Source organism: Panthera leo, chromosome D3 (genome assembly GCF_018350215.1).
Source record: "Panthera leo isolate Ple1 chromosome D3, P.leo_Ple1_pat1.1, whole genome shotgun sequence".
Taxonomy (NCBI): Eukaryota; Metazoa; Chordata; class Mammalia; order Carnivora; family Felidae; genus Panthera; species Panthera leo.
The window spans coordinates 29,733,512-29,758,635 of NC_056690.1; the positions used below are offsets into that span (position 1 = coordinate 29,733,512).

General features: G+C 39.2%; 1 protein-coding gene across 3 annotated transcripts in view; it reads right to left on the reverse strand.

The window, feature by feature from the left end:
* Positions 1-25,124, reverse strand: part of MAPK1 (mitogen-activated protein kinase 1) — a 109,922-nt gene that overhangs the window by 20,441 nt on the left and 64,357 nt on the right. For all 3 annotated transcript variants that reach the window (XM_042910840.1, XM_042910842.1, XM_042910841.1), the window contains exons 2-6: positions 24,241-24,423; positions 22,359-22,548; positions 11,238-11,354; positions 4,944-5,058; positions 4,508-4,639 (exon numbers count right to left, since the gene is read on the reverse strand). In XM_042910840.1, coding sequence (XP_042766774.1) covers positions 4,508-4,639; positions 4,944-5,058; positions 11,238-11,354; positions 22,359-22,548; positions 24,241-24,423 — 737 coding nt within the window. The remainder of the gene's footprint in view (positions 1-4,507; positions 4,640-4,943; positions 5,059-11,237; positions 11,355-22,358; positions 22,549-24,240; positions 24,424-25,124) is intronic.

Here is a 25,124-nt window from a genome sequence, read left to right on the forward strand (position 1 = left end):
CTACTGTTATGAGTGGGGAAAAAGAAAATAATTACTGATCTTTCAAACTATTAGCTCCCTGCAGGCAGGTAATCAGTCTGATGGCTGTTCTAAGTCCAGGGCCATAGAACCCTTGATGGCACAGTACACGCAGATCTATTTGTTAAATAAATGAATTTATGTACATTACAGTAGAATACTAGAAACAGGCAGGTGGCAGATTAACTATGGCCACAAATTATTTGCAGTTCCTCACATCAATGGGTGGATTTATTTCTCGACCACCTGAATCTGGGCTGACCTTGCAATTTGCTTCGACCAATAGATTGTGGCAGAAGTGTCTCCTATTTTGTGACTGTGCAGCTTTTCTGTTGTTTCTCTTTTGGAATATTTCTGTCATCCTAAGAAGCCCAGTCTGGTCTACTGTAGGATGATAGGCAATGGCACAAAGGAGAACCAACTGTAAGATGTGGTGAGGTCACCTTAGACCATGCTACTTGTGGGACCCACAAAAGCAGACCCACGGAGCTGCATCCAGTCCAATGGACTTATGAACAAATACATGGTGGTCGTTACAAGGCCCCAAACTGTGGAGTGGTTGTTATGCAGCAACAGATAAGTGAAGTGCACTTCAATGTCCAATACATGACTGGTTAAAGACACTCTGGGTCATCCCTACAAAGGAATAATAAATACTATGTAGCCACCCTTCATAACTATAGATACGGAAATATCTCCAAGATGTATAAATGAAAAAAATTCAGTCTTGAGATCTCAGAATCCAGACCTACAAATGCCAGTGATCTGGACTTGCATACAACCCTGTGATGCATGTACTATTACTAACTCTATTTTATAAATGGAAAAAATGAGATAAGGCTCAGAGAGGTTAAGTAGTTTGTCTGAGATTTAGTAAGTGGCTGAAAACAGGAGGTCTGGCTGGAAAGTGCATGTTCCTAACACATGATACTATCCTGCTTGCTCCAGCACTACCAACTCCCATTTTTCCATTTTATTTATTCTGTTTGTAGTCCTTCCTGCTTCATTACTTTCATCCAAAGTTTACCTTTCAAAATTAACTTTCTGGATTTTAGTAATGTTAATTGTTATCTAAATGAATCAATCTCAAAGTTCATAGCTTTAACCTAGGGACAATAAGCTAAATAAAAACCTCACATAATTTGATATAAATCACAACTAACAATAAAAAAGAATGAAGAAATAAATAGGAGGGAAGCCTGGAGGTCTAGATATTATAAAGTCTTAATTATGCAGTTTTGGCAACTTAGAATATAAGATTTAGGTAAGATGCTTGGGACATTCCAGTATACAAACCCATTCTAGTATACAAACCAAATCTCATCAGTAACATACACAATGTTTATGAAGGTATAATTTTAAAAACATCTTATACTTACAATAACATTATAATATATAATTACATGTATAATTATATAATTACAAATAAATAAGTAAAAGCTATGCACACACTGGCGCAGCAAAATAAAAGTTATTTTGGGATTCTGGTAATTAAGAGCATTTCTTCTTCTCTTACCTATTCTTTCTTTTTTTCCTATATTACTAAACTGTCTCCCAGGATAACATACTACTTTTATATCAGAAAATTTAAAAGACAGTTCCTCCTACATCCAAAAAGAATTCAATTTTAAACCACCAAATGTTTCTGAACCTTAACTCAGGTCAGTATATAATAACAAATTCAACATCTAAGTTGACAGTTATTAAACTAAACACACAAAGATATACACACACAAAAGAACAAAAGTCAGAAAAAGCTGAATTTGTAAGAGAAGACTGGATGAGATGTTTTAAAATCATTAAAGACAAGTCAGTTCTATGCACTGACATGGAAAGATACTCAGACACAATTACATTAACGTGACCTTTAGGGAATAATTACAAAAGAATTTCACCTTTTTAGATGAATATTCCCAAGACTTTTGAATTTTTATCAAAAATGTTAGCTTATATTAATAATAATTTATAAAAAGTAAATTTTAGGTAAAAATATGTATATGTATGGAGATAAAGCTATGGAAGAACAAGCACCAAGGTGCTGGCAACCTGTTCTCTCTCTCTGGTTTCCTATTCTGATTCCTTCTTCCACTTTTAAGGATCCTTGTGATTACAGTGGGCTCACTAAGATAATCCACAATTATCTTAAAATCAGGTGATGAGCAACCTCAATTCCATCTGCAACCTTAATTCCTCTTTGTCATGTCACCTAACAAGTTCATAGATCCTGGGGATTAGGATGTGGACATCTTTGGCAATGGGGTCATTATCTTGCCTACCACAATTCTATAATAGTATGAAAATTTTAAAAACATCTACCTATTAAAAAACAAGCAAAGAAATTAGCCACCTAATATATTTAACAGATACACAGTACATGGGAATAAAGGATAACATAATTGTTAAACAAAGTTAACTTAAAATACAAAAGGGCAAAATGAAATCTATCACCTTTTTTCTTTTATGGATGAGTGCTCTTGGTGTTTTATCTAAGAAATCTTTGCTTAACCTAGGGTCATGAAGGTTCTGTTCTGTTTTCTTCTCAAAGTTTTATAGTTTTAGGCCTTATGTTTAGGGCTATGCTCCATTTTTAGGTTTCTATTGGGGGGGGGGCATACAAATGTCTAATTATTCCAACACCACTGGATGAAGAGATTGATACAAGCAATAATGCTGATAACTCTCGAATGCATTACGCTGAGTGGAAGAATCCAGACATAAGAAGCTATATAACCGGATGACTACATTTCTATGACACACTAGAAAAGGCAAAACTATAGGGAGAGAAATGAGATCGGGATTGCCAGGGACTAGGGAAGAGAAATGAGTACAAAGGGGCATGAGGGAACTTCTGGGGACAATGAGAATACTCCATCATATCTTGACTGTGGTGGCACTTAATGTGACTACATACATTTGTTAAAATTCAAAGACCCACACAACTAAAAAGGGTGAATTTTACTCTGTAAATTATTCTTCAAAAAAACCTGATTTGAAAAATTATTAAATGACAAGATGAAAAATGTGTAATCTGTTTTGCAGGCTCCTCAACTTTCTGAATTCTAAAAATGTGAACTTTATCCAAGTTAAAAAGTAGCAAAGAGTGGGTGCCTGGATGGCTCAGTCAGGTTAAGCATCTGACTTCAGCTCAGGTCATAAACTCGTGATTCATGAGTTTGAGCCTGGGGCTACCTGCTGTCAGCACAGAGCCCACTTCGAATCCTTTGTCCCCTTCTCTCTCTGTGCCCCTCTGGTCACATACTCTTTCTCCAAAAAAAAAAAGACAAAGAGGGGGGTTAGGGGATATGCAAAATGGGTGAAGAGGATTAAGAGGTACAAACTTCCAGTTCTAAATAAGTAAGTCACGGGAATGAAAAGCACAGTATAGGGAATATGGTCAATAATACTGTAATGCATTTATTGTGGTGAGCATTTTATAACGTATATAATTATGGAATCACTATGTTGTATACCTGAAACTAATTTATTATTACATGTCAACTACAATTAAAAATCAGGGGGGCCTGGGTGGCTCAGTCGGTTAAGTATTGAATTCTTGATTTCAGCTCAGGTCATGATCTTGCAGTTCATGAGATCAAGTCCCGTGTCAGGCTTTGTGTTGACAGTGCAGAGCTTGCTTGGGATTCTTGCTCTTTTTCTCTTGCTCTCTGTCCCTCCCCCACTCGCACACATGTGCCCTCTCTCTCAAAATAAATAAGTAAACATAAGAGCATGCAACTCTTGATCTCAGGGTGGTAAGTTCGAGTCCCACATTGGGCATAGAGCCTACTTAAAAAAATAAAGTAAGGGGGGCGGTGCCTGGGTGGCTCAGTCGGCTAAGTGTCCCACTTCAGCTCAGGTCATAATCTCACAGTTAGTGAGTTCAAGCCCCACGTTGGGCTCTGTGCTGACAGCTTGGAGCCTGCTTTGGATTCTGTGTCTCCCTCTCTCTCTGCCCCTCCCCCACTCACACTCTGTCTCTCAAGAAATAAAAAAAACATTAAAATTTTTTTTTTTTATATTTAAAAAATAATAAATAAAGTAAGGGGCACCTGGGTGGCTCAGTCTGTTAAGCAGCCGACGTCCACTTTAGGTCAGGATCTTGCAGTTTGTTAGCTGGAGCTTCACATCGGGCTCTCTGCTGTCAGCACCGAATCTACTTTGGATCCTCTGTCCCTTTGCTCTCTGCCCCTCCCCCACTTGTGCTTTTTCTCTTTCTCAAAAATAAATAAGCATTAAAAAAATAAATAAAAAATAAAAAAGCAAAGAAATGAAAAGGTGGAAAACTAGACGGTCATTCCCACACTCCCTTACCCTACCGCCACTGCTTGAAAATAAAAGGAAAAAAGCAACAGAATGAGCACTAAATAAGGCATTATCCAATTGCCACAGGCTAACTTTTCAGGCTAGTGACCTAACAATTTAACCAATAAAACAAAGAAATAAACAAAAAGTGAAGTCTAAGAAAAATAATCAATAAAATAATATTTACCTTTGGAATCAGCATTTGGGAACAGCCTGTTCCATGGCACCTTATTTTTGTGTGGAAGAGAAAGCAAGTAGTTTCTAGCTTTTAAATTTATTATACAATTCAGGTCTTCCTGTGATGGGGATCCAAGAATACCTAACAGATAAAATAATTAGCTGTTAATTATCAAGACCCACAGAGGCTGATCACACACTATTAGCTATGGGGCAGAATAGATCCTACTAATTGTTTCCTCACCACGTCCCCCCATGCTTACCATTCTATTTTACAAGTTTTTATAAGGATCCTTAACATTTGAAGTCAAGCAAGATTTAAAACTCATATCTATCTTGGATTAAAGAGTTGTCAAAACTATTCTTCGTTTCCTGATGTGCCTCTGATGTAAACTAGGGCAGGTGAACACAGTAAATCTAGCCCCTAAAATGTTCAGTAATCTTACCCAGAATGTGGTTCAGCTGGTCGAGATAATGCTTCCCCGGGAAGATGGGCCTGTTGGACAGCATCTCTGCCAGAATGCAGCCTACAGACCAAATATCAATGGACTTGGTATAGCCCTGCAGTGGGAAGAGAGAAAAGACTAAGAAGGATATGTAATGTTACATGACAAGTGAGATCCTCCAACAGCACAGGTACATGGCTCATGGGAATTTTACTTTCTCCTTTGGTTCTATAATTCAGAAATAAAAGAGAGCATGCAGATACAAACAGTAATCTAGCTTTCTTATAAGCTGTTGAACAACCAAGATTACTTGATTTTATTACTCTCTTCAAAGTTGATTAACTTATTATTAGGTGAGAATTTCCAAAGTATATTTCATTCCTTTTTTCAAATAATTTGAGAGGAACAATCCTTGTAAGTTAAAGCTGGAAAAAGGAAAAAGCAGTAACATCCCTTGCTTTAGGACATCTATGGCCCATTTATTCATTTTGAAAACCTGGAAACCAACTCAAAAGAAGAGTCACTGCTACACCTCCAGAATATTTTTATACATTTTCAAGTGACTGCTACAAAATCATTTTCAAAAAAGTCAGGCTGAAAACCCTTGATCTCTGTTGGGGGGTGGGTGGGTGGAGTATGTGCTGGTTCCATCATATTTTACCAATCCGTATTTCTTGTTTTATTTTTCTATTCAATTTTCAGGTATAATTTTTTTTAAGTTTATTCATTTTGAGAGAGAGAGGGAGAGAGAGGGAGGGAGAGGGAGAGCGAGCAGAGGAGGGGCAGAGAGAGAGAATCCCAAGCAGGCTCTGCACTGCCAGCACAGAGCTCGATGTAGGGCTCGATGTCACAAACCATGAAATCATGACCTGAGCCAAAACCAAGAGTTGAACCCTTAACCAACTGAGCCACCCAGGTGCCCCAGATATAAATTTTCTTTTAAAGGAACTCTGTAAAAAGACTTGGAATAATTATGTCTAAATCATACAACAGTGCAAAAAAGATAGCTTGGTATAGTGGTAAATGAATAGAGAAAAAAACTTTCCGAAAATCAAACAATGGTCAGATCTACAGCTATGATAAAATGGGGTTGAATTTCAAGGTCATTATTCCCAAAATTCTTGTAATCCAAAATAACTTTTGCTTTGGGCCAAAACTAAATGAAGAGGAACACTTAAAAACTTACAAAAAATAAGCAACTAAAAGGAACCAGGGCTCCCTGGAGAAATGGCTACTCCAAGTCTGGGACAGAGAAAGTACTAGGAGGTAAGCCTGGAGCATCTAGTGCCAAAAAACAAAGCAAGGAAATGCTCAACATTAGTGGGACCATGTCAAAGTGACTCCCATTAGAAAATCTGGGACAATTTAAACATCAAATACAGAATGGCAACTATGGAATAGCCACTGAATAATATAAACATGAATTAATAAATGGAAAGAACTAAAACAAAGGAAGAATGATAGAGCTACAAAATCATCAATGGATGGTAAAAACTAGTGGTTACAAGTATGATGAAGAGAACTTACACAACTTACAGTATTCCCCACAAATTCCTATTGACCTAATAATAATTGTCATAATTAGCCACAATTATCACCATTATATGGTGGAGAACGAGAGGATACCATTTAACCAAAAGATCAACATGAACTTCACCAATACAGACATAAACCAGATATGCCTCCTGATACGATACACTGAGAACAAAACACTGTTTTCTGAGGTATTCGTGCCCGGAATACATGACACAAAATTGGGGTGCATCTACAAAACAGTCAACCAACCTGTACCCTTCAAAAGGCTTCAAAAAAGGCTGAGGAACTATTATAGATTAAAAGAAACTAGAGAGGGGTGCTTGAGTGGCTCAGTTGGTTGAGCATCCAGGGTCATGGGAGCCTGTGTCAGGCTCTGCACTAAGTGTGGAGCCTGTGTGAGATTCTCTCTCTCCCTCCCTCTCCCCCTCCTCTGCTTGTGCATGTGCGCGCTCTCTCTCTCTCTCTCTAAAAAAAAAACAAACACCACACACAACAACAACAAAAAAACATTAAAAAATAAAAGAGACTAGAGAAACAATGCAATGTGTGAGCCTACAGTAGGGGGAGAAAAGCTATAAAGGTGATTATTGAGACAATATCCAAAATTTGAATATATACAGTGCAGTAGATATTGGACCAGTGTTAAATTTCCCATTAAAAAAAAAATTTCTCACTTTTGATCATTATACTATGGTCATATTAGGGAACATCCTTCTATGGCAGGGTTTCTCAACCTTGGCACTACTGACACTTTAGGCTGGATAAGCCTTTGCTGTGAGGGCTGTCCTGCACACTGCAGGATGTTTAACAGCATCTCTCACCTCTAACTAGTTGATGGACAGTAGGTAGCATTCTTCTCCCAGTTGTGACAACCGAAAATGTCTCCAAACACTGCCAAATGTCCTCAGGAACATGAGAATTGCTGTTCTAAGGAAATACACACTGAAATGCTTAGGGGTAAAGGTGCACATCTACAACTTACTCTCAAATGACTCAGAGGGGAAAAAACACACATGTATAGAGAGAGAATGAGAAAACAAATGGGACAAAGGGTAAAGAACTGGTGAGTCTGAATCTGAGGTGGATCTGAAGTATTACAGAAGTTTATCCAGTTCTCGCAAGTGGTCCTGGGTTCCATGTGGCTTCCCTCTAAGGATCTGAAGAGTGACGTTATTTTGTACTTCTAAGGTGTTTTCCTTTTCATTCATTCTCTCACAAGTGTACAAAAAATTTTTCCAGATGCTACATGACATGAGAGGATACCATTCACGAAATAGGACATCTGGAAGATCTGGATAACCCAGTGAACTAGTATTTTCCAAATGCTTGATTCCAAAGCATGCATCAGTGAGTGTAAGGTAGACCAATGGATTTTAGTAAGACAGTACAAAAAGTTCGGTGGCATGGTTTTAGATTCCACAATTAACTTTTCATTTTGTTGAGTTTCAGTGTAGTATCAAAAAGGAACAGCCACAGCAGCTGAAAAGACTAACATACATACCCCCTTTCCCAACTACATATTTGTGTGAAGCCTCTTCTTCTTGGACTTAAACCAAATCAACCTACTGGACAGATAGAGTGCAGAACCAGGTGAGATTCCAGCAATGGTCTATTAGGCCACATGAAATTTGCAAAAATGAAAAGAACGCCCCTCTTCTAACTAAAATGTTTTTGTGGTGGAAAGTAAACACACTTTTTATAAATAAAACTTATGTTAACAAGCAGTAGGTTTATTATTATTTAGAAATTAATACTTTTTAAAAGTCTTAGTGTTAATTTCTATATAGCACATACTGATGGAGAGACTCCACATAGACAAATCTTGCTTAGGATCTTTGACACTTTTTAAGAAAGTGAAGGGGTCTTGGGGCTTGAATGTTTGAGAACTACTGCCTTATACTTTTCTTGCAAGTGGGAAACTATGAAAATAAAATGTTACACACACACACACACACACACACACAGAGCACTCTAGCCTGTCAAAATGGAGACGATAGAAGTATAAAAATAAAAAGGTGATAATGGACAGCACATATTTCATGAATCCATAATAATGGCTTTTTTAAAAGTTTATTTTGAGAGAGACTGAGTGACTGTGAGAGAAAGAGGGAGAATCTCAAGTAGGCTCCAAACTCACAAAACTGCGAGATCATGACCTGAGCTGAAATCAAGAGTCAGACGCTTGACTGAGCCACCCACCCAGGTGCCCCTATAATAATGTTTTAAAAACAAAGGTGGGAGACATAGGAAGAGAAAGAAAAAAAGAGAAAGCTCTTCAAAGAAAAATGGCAGCAAATTAGTGTAGAAGGAACAATACATTTGGAAAATTACCATTTTGCCACCCCCAATATGATAAGTGATAGAGACCAGGAGTCACCAAGGGAAACACCACCCTGGTAAGCCTGCTGGGAAACATGAGCTCCAAGAACCTGCGGGGTTCCCGCCAGAAAAGTGTGACCTAAACTGAATCATAAGGAACCAGTCTGTACTCTGCAAAGCATTGAAGTTCATGAAGAAGACAGAAAGGGTGGGAGGAATGTTCTAGAGTGAGCACAACGCACAAAACTTGACTAGATCACAGAGTGAAAATAAGACAAAAACAGCTGTAAAGAACTTTTGGGTGGGATAACTGGGATATCACTGAATTAATGCTGGTTGTCTCAGTGTGCTAGGGGTACTATGACTGTGGGGAAAGAACACTCTCCCCCTTTAATGAGTATCAGTATGTCCCAAAGGGTCTAGTAGTAAAGTAGTTTATGTTGTGAAGTGCCAAAAAGTTGACAAAGGAAACAGAGAAGAAGGGAGGGAGGCAGGCAGAGACAAAAGCTAGCAAGGGAGTAGTAAGATGTTAATAGCTGGTGAACCTAGGGAAGGGGTATATGGGTGTTCACTGTACTCTCAATTCTTGTAAGGGTTTGAAAATTGTTCTAAATTAATAATAATAAAAAAATGAATACAGCACTAGAAGTAACATTCTCAGTCTAGAGGTGCTATAAATAAAAAATAATTCACACTCAGTTTTGATTATAGTTAACTCTACAAGCAGGAAGTGCGTGCTGGGCACCTTGTGGAACAGAGGCCACATTGTTTGGTTATTTCCCTCTGGAGGGTGAAGACAGTAGAGTCATCTCAAGTTGGAATGGAGGCTGCAAGACCATGAAGGCACCAGAATAAAAAGCACACCAACAGCTCTCCCTTACAACCAGCAGGCACTGCACATGTGCATGCAAATGCTTCTGGTTTGGAATGGCTGTCACATGGCCAGTCCAAAGAAAAAACCTACTATTTGGGATTATGTGTAATACAGAATTATAAGAATCAACACGACATTTTCTTCTCTGAAACATCTGTTACACTAAATCTTTCTTTATAATGGAATTTATTTTAATGCAATTTTACTTTTATAACTTAACTGAACAAATGTATATCAAGAATAACTAACTGCTTTAAACAAATTCCATTTCCTCACAAAGCAACTTAGTGTTCATCTCAAGCCCTTCTATTTATAAACGATGGAGGAAGACAGTAAACCCCATGGGCTAATTAATTCCCTTTAAGCTTCCTGGGTGGATTTCTGGTTCCTAGAGCTGAGACACAAGGCCCAATGTCTACTTTTATTGCTTTTTTTCATGTATCTTAACATTACATTAACGGTAGACGGTGCTGAAGGAGGTCATCAAGACAATGTGACTAACAGCTGACCCTTGAGCTGAAACCTGGACAACAGGAGGCTCCTCGCTCCCTCCCCTATCCTTGGGATACATGCTCTGCCCACTGTTACCACAGTGGCGCCATTTTCAAGGATGTAGCTGGGAGAGAATAGCTATTGTTCGGACCATCTGGGAAGCATATGTGACACAGCCAGTTAAGGCCTGGACATAAACTTTTAAGTTTTGGTAGGTGAGTGCGGAGATCTATTCACCTTGCAGCTAGCTGCCCAAGACAAGACTTGTAATAAGTTCCTTTACTTCTTAAAACTGCCATGACCAATTTGGAGTGCTCTGCCTCTTCAGTTTCTCCTTGCCCACCTTGTACTGGGGCAGTTTGCAAACCAACGGAGGAATTAAGTTCAAAATCTCCTAATTTGAAGTATTGGATGTAGAAGTATGTTGGGCCCACTTACTTTCTCAAATCTGATACTTCATTCATATATTATTTGAAAATGATATATTAAAAATACTGAATCTCAATCTCCACAGCAGCCTTCAATGTTTGCCACCTGGTTTATAAACCTAACAAAGATATACTTCACTTTTTCTTACTTTTTTAAGAATCCATAGTAGTTCCTATTCTTTCCACACCTTTCTTCAAACTATGGTATAATTTTGCTGAAGAGACATTCTTCGTTAGACAAATCTGACCTGTACAGGACAGCACTGGTCCACCTTCGGAAAACTACATACTATAGGAGAACCTCTAACATAGCCAGCCTAGCCTGTACTCAGCAGTGGCAGGAGCAACTGTAAAAGCTGCCATAGGGAGGACTTCAGGAGAGCTGACCAAAGGCTAGGACAAAGATCATTTATTGTTAACAGTGACCAGACAGGCACACACACCTTCCAACTCTCTAACACATCAGCACTACTTCAGCTGAGGTAGAGAGGTCAAAATCCAGGGCCCAGAAGTTCAATGCTGACCTAGAGATTAAGACAGCACCTTCATTCTGGGCCAGACAGGCCAAGCCTCAACCTAAGTAGACACAGGCTTCCAAAATTCTTTTGCTTCCTGGTTTTCTTTCTATGCAAACCTGATCCTTACCTTGGAATTCAACATAATTTCTGGAGCCCGGTACCAACGTGTGGCTACGTACTCCGTCAGGAACCCTGTGTGATCATGGTCTGGATCTGCAACGCGGGCCAAACCAAAGTCACAGATCTAAGAGAGAAAAAAATGGGACACCTTAGAGATTCTAATGAAATTAATATCAAAAGATCAGACAATAGCAATAATGATGATGGTAAGTAGTTGCTGCCACTCCTATGTGGCAGATACTTTGTTGGGAATTCTATATATTCATTCTTATTTAATCCTTACAACAACCTGAGAGGCAGTGATGACTATCCAAAGTTGGAGATGAGGAACAGGTTACAGGAATCTGTCCTCACCTTTCATTATCTGCTTATCCTACAGTAATCTTGCTTATGTCACTTGACAAAAACTGTTCTGAAGTTACCAGAAACTGTCCAGGGTCCTTTCTCTGGCCATCTCCTGCTGGCATTTCCAGGATCATCACACTGTCAGATCACCTTGACTCACATTTGTCTTGTTTCTTAGATTTCACTTCCTGCTATTCTTCTACCTGTTCCACAAATGCAGATCCTTCCAAAGATTTTTTCCACTTCTTTCCCTTCCATGTATTCAAATCCACTCCCAAAGCCTTAAAAGATGTCTCATATACAAAAGATGAATCTTTTTTTAGGTAAATATCCAGCTTCTAATTTCTCCTGACTCACAAAAGTACCTTCATCATCTGGTCATCCAATACTTTAGTGCTACTCCAAACTCCAACATATAAAATATCTGTAAAGTACTATACAGATAGTATAGTATTCTACTATATAACTATAGAATACAGTTGACCCTTGAACAGCATGGGTTTGAACTGTGCAAGTCTGTTCACATACATGGAATTTTTTTCAATAAATATATTGGAAAACTTTTTGCAGATGTGCAGCAATTTGAAAAAACTCATAGATGAAACCACATAGCCTAGAAATATCGAAAAAATTAAGTTAGGTATTATTACAGGAATACAGTATATAATACATATAACACAAAGTATATGTTTAATTGACTGTTGATGTAATCAGTTAAAGCTTCCTTCTGGTCAACAGAAGGCTATTAAATTTTGGAGGAGTCAATAGTTATATGCAGATTTTTGACTATGTGTGTGTGTGTGTGTTGGGGGGGTGCAAATCGGTGCCCCTAATCCCTGTGTTGTTCAAGGGCCAACTATACTTAGACCCATATAATTGCAGGATATTTTAATTCCTTGACATCTGGGGAACTAACCTGAGAAAGAGACATATTAATAAAGACAGGCCAGAGTACAGTACAAGGCAGCCTGGAAAACAGATTGCTTTGGAGGCTTACTGCTTTAATTTGGCTAAGAAATTATAAGGGCCTGAGCTCAGGCCATAAAAATGGAAATGAGGAGGAAAGGACATGCTTGAGATACTCATAGGACTTAAATGGATGGACAACAATCTCTGCTCAAATATCCCATAGTTTAGTGTTTCATAATTAGGAAAGGTTCAGAAAGCTTCCATCTACTTCACAGATGCCTTCCTCTAGCTTTGGACACTGGTATCACCACATGGTATCTCTGATAAGAGTTAGGTATCTGTGCTGCATAATCTCCATCAACATGTATCTTCAAAAGGAACAACTATCGTAATTGCTTCTCTATTTGCTCTTCCATAGGCCATTTTCTAGGTGTACTCTCAGAGTTGCATAGTGAGGAAATCCTGGGTCCTACTCCATAGCTGACAGCCAACTCTGGCCATTGTACACTCATTAACTTCAGTTGAGGTGACTTTCACCGTAAGTACCAACCTTACCTTTCAAAGATGGCTTGCTTGTCAATCAATGCCATTACACTCCTAATAGTTATGGGCCTGTCAGAGAATCTGGATGAGGTATGGCCATAAGCTTGTATGTGGGATCACAGGAAATTGTAACTTTGGCCTGGCTGTTCTTAGGCTTTCAATGTACCTGGCAACCGGTTTGTTTCTTTCCAGCATTTTCTACCAATTCCAGTGACATGAACTGCAGGAGGGCTTCCCAGTAACCATGCACAGGAGGTTCTCACTAGCAACATGGTCCTATTTGTGGCATGATTTCCAACTCAGAGAAGCAACTAATGACTGATTTCTTCTTACATCCAGAGGCGAGTCCTCTAAGCCATTTAGAGCCATCACTTGCCATGTTACCCACCACCAACCCATTTCAATTCTGTGGCTTGAATTTTTGAACCTATCTATGACCCATAGTTTCTCTTTTTTTCAAGGCTAACACTTCATCTGATTTAAATTCAACCAAAGCTCACCAGTCTGCTTTCTGCTGTATAGATGGGACACCTAAAAGCCACATTTTGAATTGTGCAGAGTATATGCATCTTGTCAGCAGAACAAAACCAGCATAGGCTCCAGACCATGGCCACAGATCCTTCACCGCCTCCTATGACTGGTGTCACACAGATTAGATGGGTTCAGACTTGATACATGGCTTTTCACTGGCTAGTTGAATCAAAAAATAAGTCCCAAATAGATTCAGAAAGCCAGAATATAAAAAATTCATAGATAAGGCAGATTTATTTTCTAAAGAGGACCATACCACTAAAACCCATCCTCCATGTTCTTCTTATAAGGTCTTTGAACTTGTATCAAGAGGGTAGGGTCCATCTTCCCTCCTCTTGAATCTGGGCAAACCTTTCTAACAGCCTGAACCAAGAAAAGTGATACTATGTGACTTCTGAGGCTATATCATAAAATGCAACATGGTTTCCATCTGGCGCTCTTTCTACTGGGGAATTTGGAACCCTCTGGCCACCTCAGGAAGAAACCTAGGACATGTGGGCTACATGTGGGTGATCCAGGTGACAGCCAGTATCAATTGCCAGGTATGCAAGAGGATTCCAGCCCTTACCTTTGTGTCTTCTAGCTGAGGTCCATATATGAAAGCAGAAAGCAGCCATCACTGCTACCCCTTGGCTAAATTCCTGACCCACAGAAACTAGAAGCTAACACATGATTATTGTTTTAGACCACTTTCTCTAGGTTATTTGTTACAAAGCAAAAACAGCTAACAGAGTGGTAGTGGACACAGTGCTTGTGATGGGATAGGCACCCTTTAAGGAGGCCCTGTTGAAGCGATACTGGGACACCAAAGAGATGCTAACCATGGAAAGACCTGGGGAAAGCCAGAGCAACACTGTAAAGAATCTAGCTGGGCAAATGTGAAATGGCAACTGAACCTGAAACCTCATAAAGTGGCTCTCGAATCGGCTGCTTCTACATCTTGACTGCCATGGCCTTAGTTGAGATTCAGTTTAATTTGTCTGGAAATTAGGGAAACTAGACTTTACCCACCTGTAAGCTAATTCATCCTCTAAATTCCTGCCTAAATGTTGTTTCTAAAATATAAGTCACCTTTCTGGCTCAAAAATCTTGAACCAATCCCTTCTGTCTATTGAACGAAACCCAAATTCTTTAAGTGTGACTTTTAAGACCATTCATATGCTGCCACCAAACTACCTTCCTGATCTCATCTCTCTCACCATATTCTCCTGCCCACACCTGCTCCTATAGACTCCAGACTACACCTGCTTCTATGACCTGACTATGCAATGACCTCTCCTGAGTGCCCTATCCATGCCATTCCTTTACCCTAAACCCTCAGCTTGAAAGCTCTTCTGAGAAGTTTCCCAAAAATCAACACCAAACCCGCCCAAGAGCTGACTGCTCACTCTTCTGAACTCCTCTAATACTGTTAGAGGTATATTAAAATACATCATAAAGTCTATGATAGTTAGCTTTGCATACGCCCAACTCTCCAGCTAAAACAGAATTAAGTCCCTAGAGAAAGGCAACACTTAACTTACTTGTTGACTTAATTGTTAATGGAGGACTCTCGACATTTGGTCAATAAATGCCTTAAATGTTTATAGGAAGCACAACTGGGATGGATTGACAGATACTCTAGGAGTGACTTTTTTTTTTTTTTTTAACAATATCTGAATTACTGATAATCTCTTAAAAAATAAAAATCAAGGGGTGCCCAGGTGACTCTGTTGGCTAAGCATCCAACTTCAGCTCAGGTCACAATGATCTTACTGTTCATGGGTTTGAGCCCTGCATCGGGTTCTCCACTGTCAGCACAAAGCCTGCTTCCGATTCTCTGTCTCCATCTCTCTGCCCCTCCCCTGCCCTCTCTCTCAAAAATAAACAAACATTAAAAATTTTTAATAAAAAAATCAAGGTTCAGTTACCAGCGTTAAATCTTATGTTAAATAATTAATGTTAGTAAAATTACACCATTCAAAGTGGCAATATTAAGGAAGGGAAGGGTTGCCTGGGTGGCTCAATTAAGTGACTGATTCTTGATTTTGGCTCAGGTCATGCATGGTTCTGAGATACAGCCCTGTGTTGGGCTCCATGCTGGGCATCAAGCCTGCTTAAGATTCTCTCTCTCCCTTTTCCCCTCCCCACTCATATTCTCTCCCCACCCCTAAAAGAGGGATAATTAAAAACTGGAATTACAAGCATTCCTTTACTAGGAAAGACAAAATAAGCCTATCATGCTGAATGCTGCAATATGCAATACATTTATTTTCTTAGAATTAAAACTAAAGGTGCAGTTGTTCTTCCTCATCTTCCTCGAGGAAATCCAGTCCTAAACTTTTTTTTTTTTGGTGGGGGGTCATGTGACATTAAGGGTCTCTGTGGTGTTGGGAGAACCTTAGCAGCCCAGTGGGGTAGGTAGGATCCAAGTAGAGTTAAAAGGGAGCCCCAGATCAGGACATGGTCTGTGTGTGAGGTGAAGAGGGTGTTCATGCGGGGAGGCAGCAGCAGTCTGCCCAGGGTGTTCAGAGTCTGAGCAAGGTGAGCATATAAGCCATGGGTTATATTGCACAAACCAATTATTTCATTGCAAGTTGCAAAATGGGGACTTTTCTGATTTTATTATTTCTTCTGCATTTATTATCTGGCATTCTCAACTGGAACTGTGTACCCTGATGCACAAATCCCAGTGGAAAGACAGGAAAAATGTTTAATCCCTTTACTTTAGTTACAAATTTTCAGATTAGTGAGTTGGTGTTAAGGGTAATTTTTTTTTTTTTTCAACGTTTTTTATTTATTTTTGGGACAGAGAGAGACAGAGCATGAACGGGGGAGGGGCAGAGAGAGAGGGAGACACAGAATCGGAAACAGGCTCCAGGCTCCAAGCCATCAGCCCAGAGCCTGACGCGGGGCTCGAACTCACGGACCGCGAGATCGTGACCTGGCTGAAGTTGGGCGCTTAACCGACTGCGCCACCCAGGCGCCCCAGGGGTAATTTTGTTGTATTATTTGCATCCCCCACACCTAGCACAGGGCATAGAACCAGCAGGCTCTCAAAAAATTACTGGTTACAATTTAAAAAATAAAGAGAGAGATGTGGGGTTTAGAGCTCTAAAAGATGCCACAACTACATTCACGGTCATCTATGAAATGTTCATACGACTAAAAAAAAAAAAAAAAAGTTAATGCCACAACACTGAAGACTAGCCAAATTTACATGGCATTAACCAAAAAATTACCAAGGCTATTAAAAATTTTTTTTTGTAATTCCATACAAAGGAAGATATAGACCAGTAGGATATGGTACAAGAAACAAAATGACCTATAGCACTCCTACTACCTGGCTACTTTTTGGGCTGTTTAAACAGAGATTTTCATTAAGCAAAGGAAGCCCCAAGGATAGATTTCATTTCATATGTTCCAGAGTCCTCTTTCCGAAGCATACCCAGAACCACAAACACTGTGATCCTGGGACTCTTAACTAGGATTTCTGTGGGCTCAGTCTAGCAAACATCAAGGACAGAGACTGCTAGAGACCTCATACCCCTGGAAATTCCATTAGAAATATGTTAGCAGAATCTCCAAACAGGATCTATGACCCTTGTGTTTCTGTGGCCCTGAGAAATAAAGAGGGAGTCTATAAGAGAGGCTTCCAGAAGGGTTCTAAGAGGTCAACATCTTCTTGTCTCAAGGTTTTAGATAACAAGTGTAAAGTATGTTTATGGAAGCAGAAAAAGAAGTCTTAACTGCTGTTGCCCTTGACTGGTAGGAGTCAAAAGTTAAAGGTCTAAGACATTGATAATAGCTGATATCCTGAGGGCTCAAGAGTAGAGAATACTTTAGTAACAGAGAAGCCAATGGAAAAAGGAAGAAATGACATATATAACTGTCCACTTGAAATTTCAGAAAACCCTAAATAACAAGAGATGAGTAAGATCACAGGTTACAGGGGCGCCTGGGTGGCTCAGTCGGTTAAGCGTCCAGCTTCGGCTCAGGTCATGATCTCACAGTCCGTGGGTTTGAGCCCTGCGTCCGGCTCTGTGCTGGCAGCTCGGAGCCTGGAGCCTGCTTTGGATTCTGTGTCTCCCTCTCTCTCTGCCCCTCCCCTGCTCTCGTTCTGTCTCTCTCTGTCTCAAAAATAAATAAAACATTAAAAAAATTAAAAAAAAAAATTTTAAAAAAAGATCACAGGTTACAAACTTTCTAAGCACAGGAGCTTGTGGTATAGGCAACATGATTACTGGAAGGTACTGAGGATGTGATGGATATACAGTGATTTCAGAACTCAAGCAGAAAAGACCCTCTTCCCCACTTGTGCTCTTTCAACCCTCATGTATGCACCTGAACTGCCACTGTGCCCTACCCTGCCCTTTGGACATGTTCAACAGGACAAAACGGAGGACATATCGTACTCATCTTTACAAATGAGATTCTCTCCTGAATATTTATACCTATGTGAATGAATCAAACCCCATATGAACATTTCAAAATGTGGGTGAACTGTACTGCTGTAAATACCTTAATTATCCTATTGTATTTCTGAGTCTCTGTGTTACACTGGGTTTTGAAAACAATACTTGGGTTGTGCAGATGGTCAACAACACAGATATATTAATGTGGGTGTAAATTTTGGTGAGCAGAGAATAAAATGGCCCTAGGTAAAGACAAGCCCACAAACAATGAATAGACAACAAAGTAGTCTGATTCTGTTTGTTTCTGTCTTAACTTTTTTTCCCAGAAATATTATATACTGAAAATACTGGAGAATGTTTCTCCCAAAACAAAAATAATCTGTCATAACAGAGTTGTGATGGTAAGAAATAGAAAGAAAAAAAGAAAAGTAGGAAGAGACATAAAAATACTATTTTTCAAGAAAATCACTAAGAGCCAACGAAGTGTGGCCATTCCTACAAGCAGTTTCATTCCTTTTGTGCCCACCTGGCTTTTAGTTACATACATAGATCCATGGAAAGGATCTGGTTACACCCCATGTAAGAAGTATATTAATCTAACTGTAGGATCCCAAGAGATGACAGAGTCTAACCCAACTGTATCTAATGTAGGAAGCTACCCTCTACCACATCTCACAGAATGTTGGGCACCCTGTTTTAAACACTCAATGATAGCAAATAAGCTATCTGACCACCTAGTAACAGAATCCACTGCCCTTTTTCAGACAGTTCCAGAAGGTTCTCCATGATCTACTTCCAACCAATATCACCAGCTAGCATCCAATGACTTTCTACGATACCCTATACTGAAGATAGCCACTACCTTACTGAAAGCCTGCTCATCTTTGGAAGGCCAGCATGGATGCCACCTTCTTCCAGATACCTCTCAAAGCCCCAGACAGAACCCACCTCTCTCCTTTGTATCTGTATACTATTCTTTTCAGTATCTCAGTTACAGCAGATATTATTACAATCATCTATTGTTTATCAGACTTCTCACCTATCAGGTCTGAGATTGCAAAAACAGACATTCCCCCCTCTCCCTTGCTAGTTACAACTTAAGGGCTTCTCACAGGAATGTCTATTAAACTGAAGTACAAGAAATGATCATTGCTCTACATCTAAATGCACTTTTTAAACAGCTTTATTGAGATATAATTCACATACCATATGATTCACCCATAACTTAAGGCATACAATTCAATAGTTTTTGGGGCGCCTGGGTGGCTTGGTCGGTTAAGCGTCCGACTTCGGCTCAGGTCGTGATCTCGCGGCCCGTGAGTTCGAGCCCCGCGTCGGGCTCTGTGCTGACCACTCAGAGCCTGGAGCCTGTTTCAGATTCTGTGTCTCCCTCTCTCTCTGCCCCTCCCCTGTTCATGCTCTGTCTCTGTCTCAAAAATAAATAAACGTTAAAAAAAAAAAAATTAAAAAAAAAAAAAGTTTTTGGTGTTAAAATCACAGGGTTACACAACTGTTACCACCAATCAATTTTAGAACATTTCTGTAACCACAAGAAGAAATCTTGCACACATTAGTCTGCCTATTCCTCCCCAATCCCACCAGCCCTAGGCAACCACTAATCCACTTCCTGTTGCTGTATATTTGTCTATTCTAGATACTTCACATAAATAGAACCAAACAGTATGTGGCCTTTTATGACTGGCTTCTTTCATTTACATAACAATTTTCCAAGATTCATCCACATTGTAGCATGTATCAGCACTCTATTCCTTTTTATTCCATTGTATGGATCTACCACATTTTTTAAAAACTTTTTTTGAGAGAGAAAGAGAGAGCAGGGGAGAGAGAATCCTAAGTAGGCCCCAGGCTGTCAGTGTGAAGCCTGACTTGGGGCTCAATCTCACAAACAGGGACATGACCTGAACCAAAATCAAGGGCTGGAGGTTTGACCAGCCAAGTCACCCAGGTCCCCCTGAATCTATCACATTTTATTTATTCATCATCATATGGACATTCAAATTATTTCCACTTTTGGACTATTATGCCACTTTAAATATTTGTATGCTTTTTGGGTGGACACATTTTCATTTTACTTAAGTATACACCTACAAGTGGAATCCTCACCAACACTTACCATCTGACTTTTTGATTACAGCCATCCTAGTGTGCATAAATGGTTATCTCATTGTGGTTTTAACTTGCATTTCCCTACTGACTCAGGATTCCAAGCATCTTTTCATGTACTTATTGGCCATATGTACAACTTCTTTAGAGAAATGTCTATTCAAATCCTTTGCCCTATATTAAACTGGGCTATTTATCTTTTATTGTTGAGTTGTAAGAGCTTTTCATATATTATAGATAAAAGTGTCTTATCAGACACATGATTTACAAATATTTTCTCTCATTTTGTGGGTTGTCTTTTCATTTTCTTAGTGGTTTACTTTTTAAAAATTATATTATTTACTGGGGTGCCTAGGTGGCTCAGGTGGTTGAGCGTCCGACTTCAGCTCAGGTCATGATCTCAGTTTGCGGGTTTGAGCCCCGCATCAGGCTCTGTGCTGACCGCTTGCTCAGAGCCTGGAGCCTGCTTCGGATTCTGTGTCTCCTTCTCTCTCTGCCCCTCCCCCACTCATGCTTTGTTTCACTCTGTTTCTCAAAAATAAATAAATGTAAAAAAAAATTTTTTTTTAAATAAAATTTTATTATTTATTTATTTAATGTTTATTTATTTTTGAGAGGTGGCAAGGGGCAGAGAGGGAGACATAGAATCCAAAGCACGCTCCGGGATTTGAGCTGTCAGCACAGAGCCCAACACAGGGCTCAAACTCAAGAACTGTGACACCTTGACCTGAGTCAAAGTCGGATGTTTAACCGACTGAGGCATCCAGGTGCCCCTCCTGATGGTTTACTTTGTAAAACAGGTTCCTAATCTAGGTGAAATCTAATTTTCCCCCTTTTGTTGCCTTTGCTTTTGGTGTCATGTCTAATAGGATTTGCCTAATGCAAGACTGTGAAAACTCACTCCTATGTTTTCCAAGCCTATTCCAGTTTAGCTCTTAAATTTAGGTCTTTGATCTGTTTTGTGTTAGTTTTTGTACATGGTAGGAGTATATATCCAATTGTCCCAGTACCGTTTTTTTGAAAAAAATGATCTTGGCACTCTCACCAAAAACCATCACAAACATATGGGTTTATTTATTAACTCTCAATCTTATTCCATTGATCTATAATGCCCATTCTTATGCCAAATATCACAGGGTCTTGAATACAAAAGCTTTGTAGTAAGTTTTGAAAGCAAGAAATGTGACCTCTCCAACTTTGCTCTTTCATTAAGATTATTTTGGCTATTTTGGGTCTCTCAAACTTCTATACACATTTCAGGACCAGCCTGCCCATTTCTGCAAAAAAGCCACCTGGAGCTTTGACACAGTCACCCTATGTAGACCAATTTGGGAAGCACTGCCATCTAAACAAGATTAAGTATTGCAATCAATCCATAAACATGGCATATCCTTCCATTTATCTAGGTCTTCTTGAATTCACATGCCTTTTTATCATATCTAATGCATCTGTAGATTTCCCTCCTTATTTATTAGTTCTACTATTAAAATAGAAATATATGTACACAAATGCTGCCCATTTTTAAGAGAATTCTGAGGACTGTAAGGATCTAGGGCTTCCCTATTTGTTGGGAATACCTTATTTAGGTATTAAAGTTATTAAGGTTAAGTTTGGTGCTGTTTTTTGAGTGTGGGGTTTTTTCTGTTGTTTCTGTTTTGTTTTGTTTTGAGAGAAGATGCAAGTGAGTGAGGGATAGAGAGAAAGAGAGAGAGAGGGAGGAAGGGAGGGAGGTGGGGCTCACCCGAAGTGGGGCTAATGTTTTACCCAAAGCAGGGCTCATGTTCACCAGAAGCAAGGCTTGAGCTCATCCAATGAGGGACTCAAACTTGTGAAACATGAGAGCATGACCTGAGGTGAAGTCAGATGCTTAACGACTGAGCCACCCAGACATCCCTTTCTGAGCATTCTTCGTATATAACTTACCGAATAAAAAGATTACCAATGAAATGGATGATTTTTAAACTTACACATAATGCACATGATCCTGCTTTTATATATGTAGGCATAAACATACACATACATGTAAGAGCATAGCAAAAACTTTGGAAGAAAACACACCAATGTGTTATAGTGGTTACCTCTGGAACACTGGAACAGTGGAACAATGGAATGAAGAAGAGGACCAGCACTCTTTATTTGCATTATTTTTTTTGCTTTTAAGCTATAAAAATGTTTTCATTTAATTTCTGGTATGATTTTAAGTACGAATGACAACATAAATATGCCCCGGTGAAAGAGTTTTTCCAACATATATCACCCGAAGAGTAAATAACCTAGCTGACCTTGAGATCACAGGTGGTGTTGAGCAGCAGGTTGGAAGGTTTGAGGTCACGGTGCAGTACATTAGCTGAATGGATATATTTTAACCCTCTGAGGATCTGGTAAAGAAAATAGCAGATATGGTCGTTGCTGAGGTGTTGTGTCTTCAAGAGCTTGTAGAGATCTGTTTCCATGAGGTCCTGTACGATATATCTGTTTAGACAGGTTAAGGTAACACACCAATATCTGGTTACATGTAGCAAAACACTGAAAACAAAATGAACCCTCTCCCCAAATGGTCATTATATCATGAGGCCTTACAAGGGATAGGAGAATCTGATGAAAACTTGGTATACCTCTATGGATGGAATCTAAAGTAGTTAACTCTTTCTTAGGTCCTGTGACACAACAGGCATTAATATCTGCCTGATGTGCCCAACAATGGGCCTAGACTGAGCTGAGACAGTCTGTTATGGAAATACTGGCCAATCGAGATGTATCAGTCTCCTAGTACTGCAAGGTGTCTACCATCAACAAACCCTCTCCAAGGATTACTGGAAAGGGTTAGGAGAGGAAGGTGGCCAGCAGGCATCATACACTCCCTCCTCTCTTTGGCCCAGCAATGATCTGTAATACTCTTTATAATGTTCTTTTACCTTCTTGTCCCCCCTCCTTCTCCTTAAGAATCAACCATAAAATCTTTGGAAATACAGACCTAGAACACACTGCTACTAAATTCAGTCCTCTGTGTGCCTGACTCTTCAATTAACATTAAGATCCTAAACACAAGAGAGTATTGGGAAGTCATGCTAAGGGGCTCATGCTGGTTTTGCTCCTTTTGCTTTCTTGACTATCCATGTATCCAAGCCATCTAGAATGTTATCCATGGCTGACCTCTTTCTTACAGAAATTATAGAACCCTTTGGCTTTTAACTTCACCATATTATTATTTCATTAGCAGTGTTTTTGCATTTCTCATATTCATTTGTGTAAGTACTGTACATATTATTGTATGTCCCCTACAGATTCATGGGATTCAAAGAAAACAGGATTTGAAAACTTGTCATCTTGAAAGAGACTTGATTTTCCAAGCAAAGCCCTTAAAGCAGGACAACAGGTGGTAGCAGCAGGAGGCATTTCACTTAAAATAGCACCACAACTTGATAATAGAACAGTTTAAAAATGAAAAGGTAGAGGTGAGGTGGGGTGGGGGTGGGGGTGTGTGCACAATGCAAATTGGAAAAACTGGCAGGAATGCTATACCAGCCTGAACAGTAACTCTTTTTTGGCAGACCCTCTTCGGTATACTTAACACTTCTATTTTTCAAATACAGTCTTTACCCAGGCAGTATCATCCTCTGGACCTGTTTAGTCCAGATTTCTAAATGTTGGTCATAATTAATAACATAAATTCAGAGCTGAGTCAGCTTTAAAGATCATGAAGGCTAGGTACCTTAATTCTAAAGATGAGAAAACAGACTTGGAGGTGAATGACATTATCTAAGATCAGAACAGTCTAGATTTGAGCAGGTGATATCCAGGGCACCCACTTTCTTAGTCTACTGTTCATTTCTTGTTACCATAACAAACCATACCTTGAATGGAAAAAAAAAAAAAATGACTAAAATGGTGTTAAGATTCTCCATAACTGCACTTAAACAAAGTTTTTGCTGAAACAGAAAAAATATTTGATTTGCCAAAAGACTCTAAAAATAGTTACAACTGATAAAATGAATCAAAGATAAAAATTACACAAATTTTATATTAAATAGCAAGCAGATTATAATTTCCCCTTTAATGTGCTTTATATATACTTTTCCTTTACTCTGACAAGTCCAGGCATTTCAAGTTAACTTTACTCAACAAGGTGACTAATCAGTGGAGTCAGTTGCCTGAAAAGGATACACATCTTTCATTTGCTCGATGGTTGGCGCTCTAATAATATCATTGATTCCAATGATGTTCTCATGTCTGAAGCGCAGTAAGATTTTTATCTCCCTCAGGGTTCTCTGGCAGTAGGTCTGGTGCTCAAAAGGACTGATTTTCTTGATAGCTACTCGAACTTTGTTGACATTATCATAAGCAGAGCTAAAAAAAAAAAAAAATGGGGGGAGAGATGGCATTTAAAATAGTTCTCAAAACATCTTGGCAGAAAGAATGAAAATTGGTAAATATTAAATATTAGCACACAGGGTAAATACTTATTTCATACATATGAAGTTGTTATGTATATTATCCACAAAAAAAAGACTCAAGTTAGGAAGGATGCAGCTGGCACAATATAGCACATATTCGATCTCAAACTTATTAGAGGGCCCAGCCCTGGCAAATGTGTAGATGCCCACAGTCATAAGCCCAGGCACATGGGTTTATGCCACACATGCACACACAAAACATCTTCCCTCTGATTTTAACAGCAACTGCATTCTGGTGAGAGTAATCATTTGTCCTCCAAAACAACTTCCTATTGTTGCATCACATTCCTCTGACTCAGCAGAAACATCCAAATGACCATCAAACACATCTTTATCCCAAACAGAAATGGACCCAAGAGGATGCCTTGATTGCTTGCATCTACTTGTCTTACTTGCAAAATGACAGGACCGTTCTTTCTTTTTTTTAAGGGAACTGTTTCAAGTAATCAATTTGTGTAGGCTTATACAGTTTCAGGACTGACCTTCATATAAATGATAAGCAAATTATTCTTATTGAAGAAAAATGATGATTCTATGTGTATTAAAATGGTATTTAACCATAAAACACAAAAGCCATTGAGGGGGGAAATCACA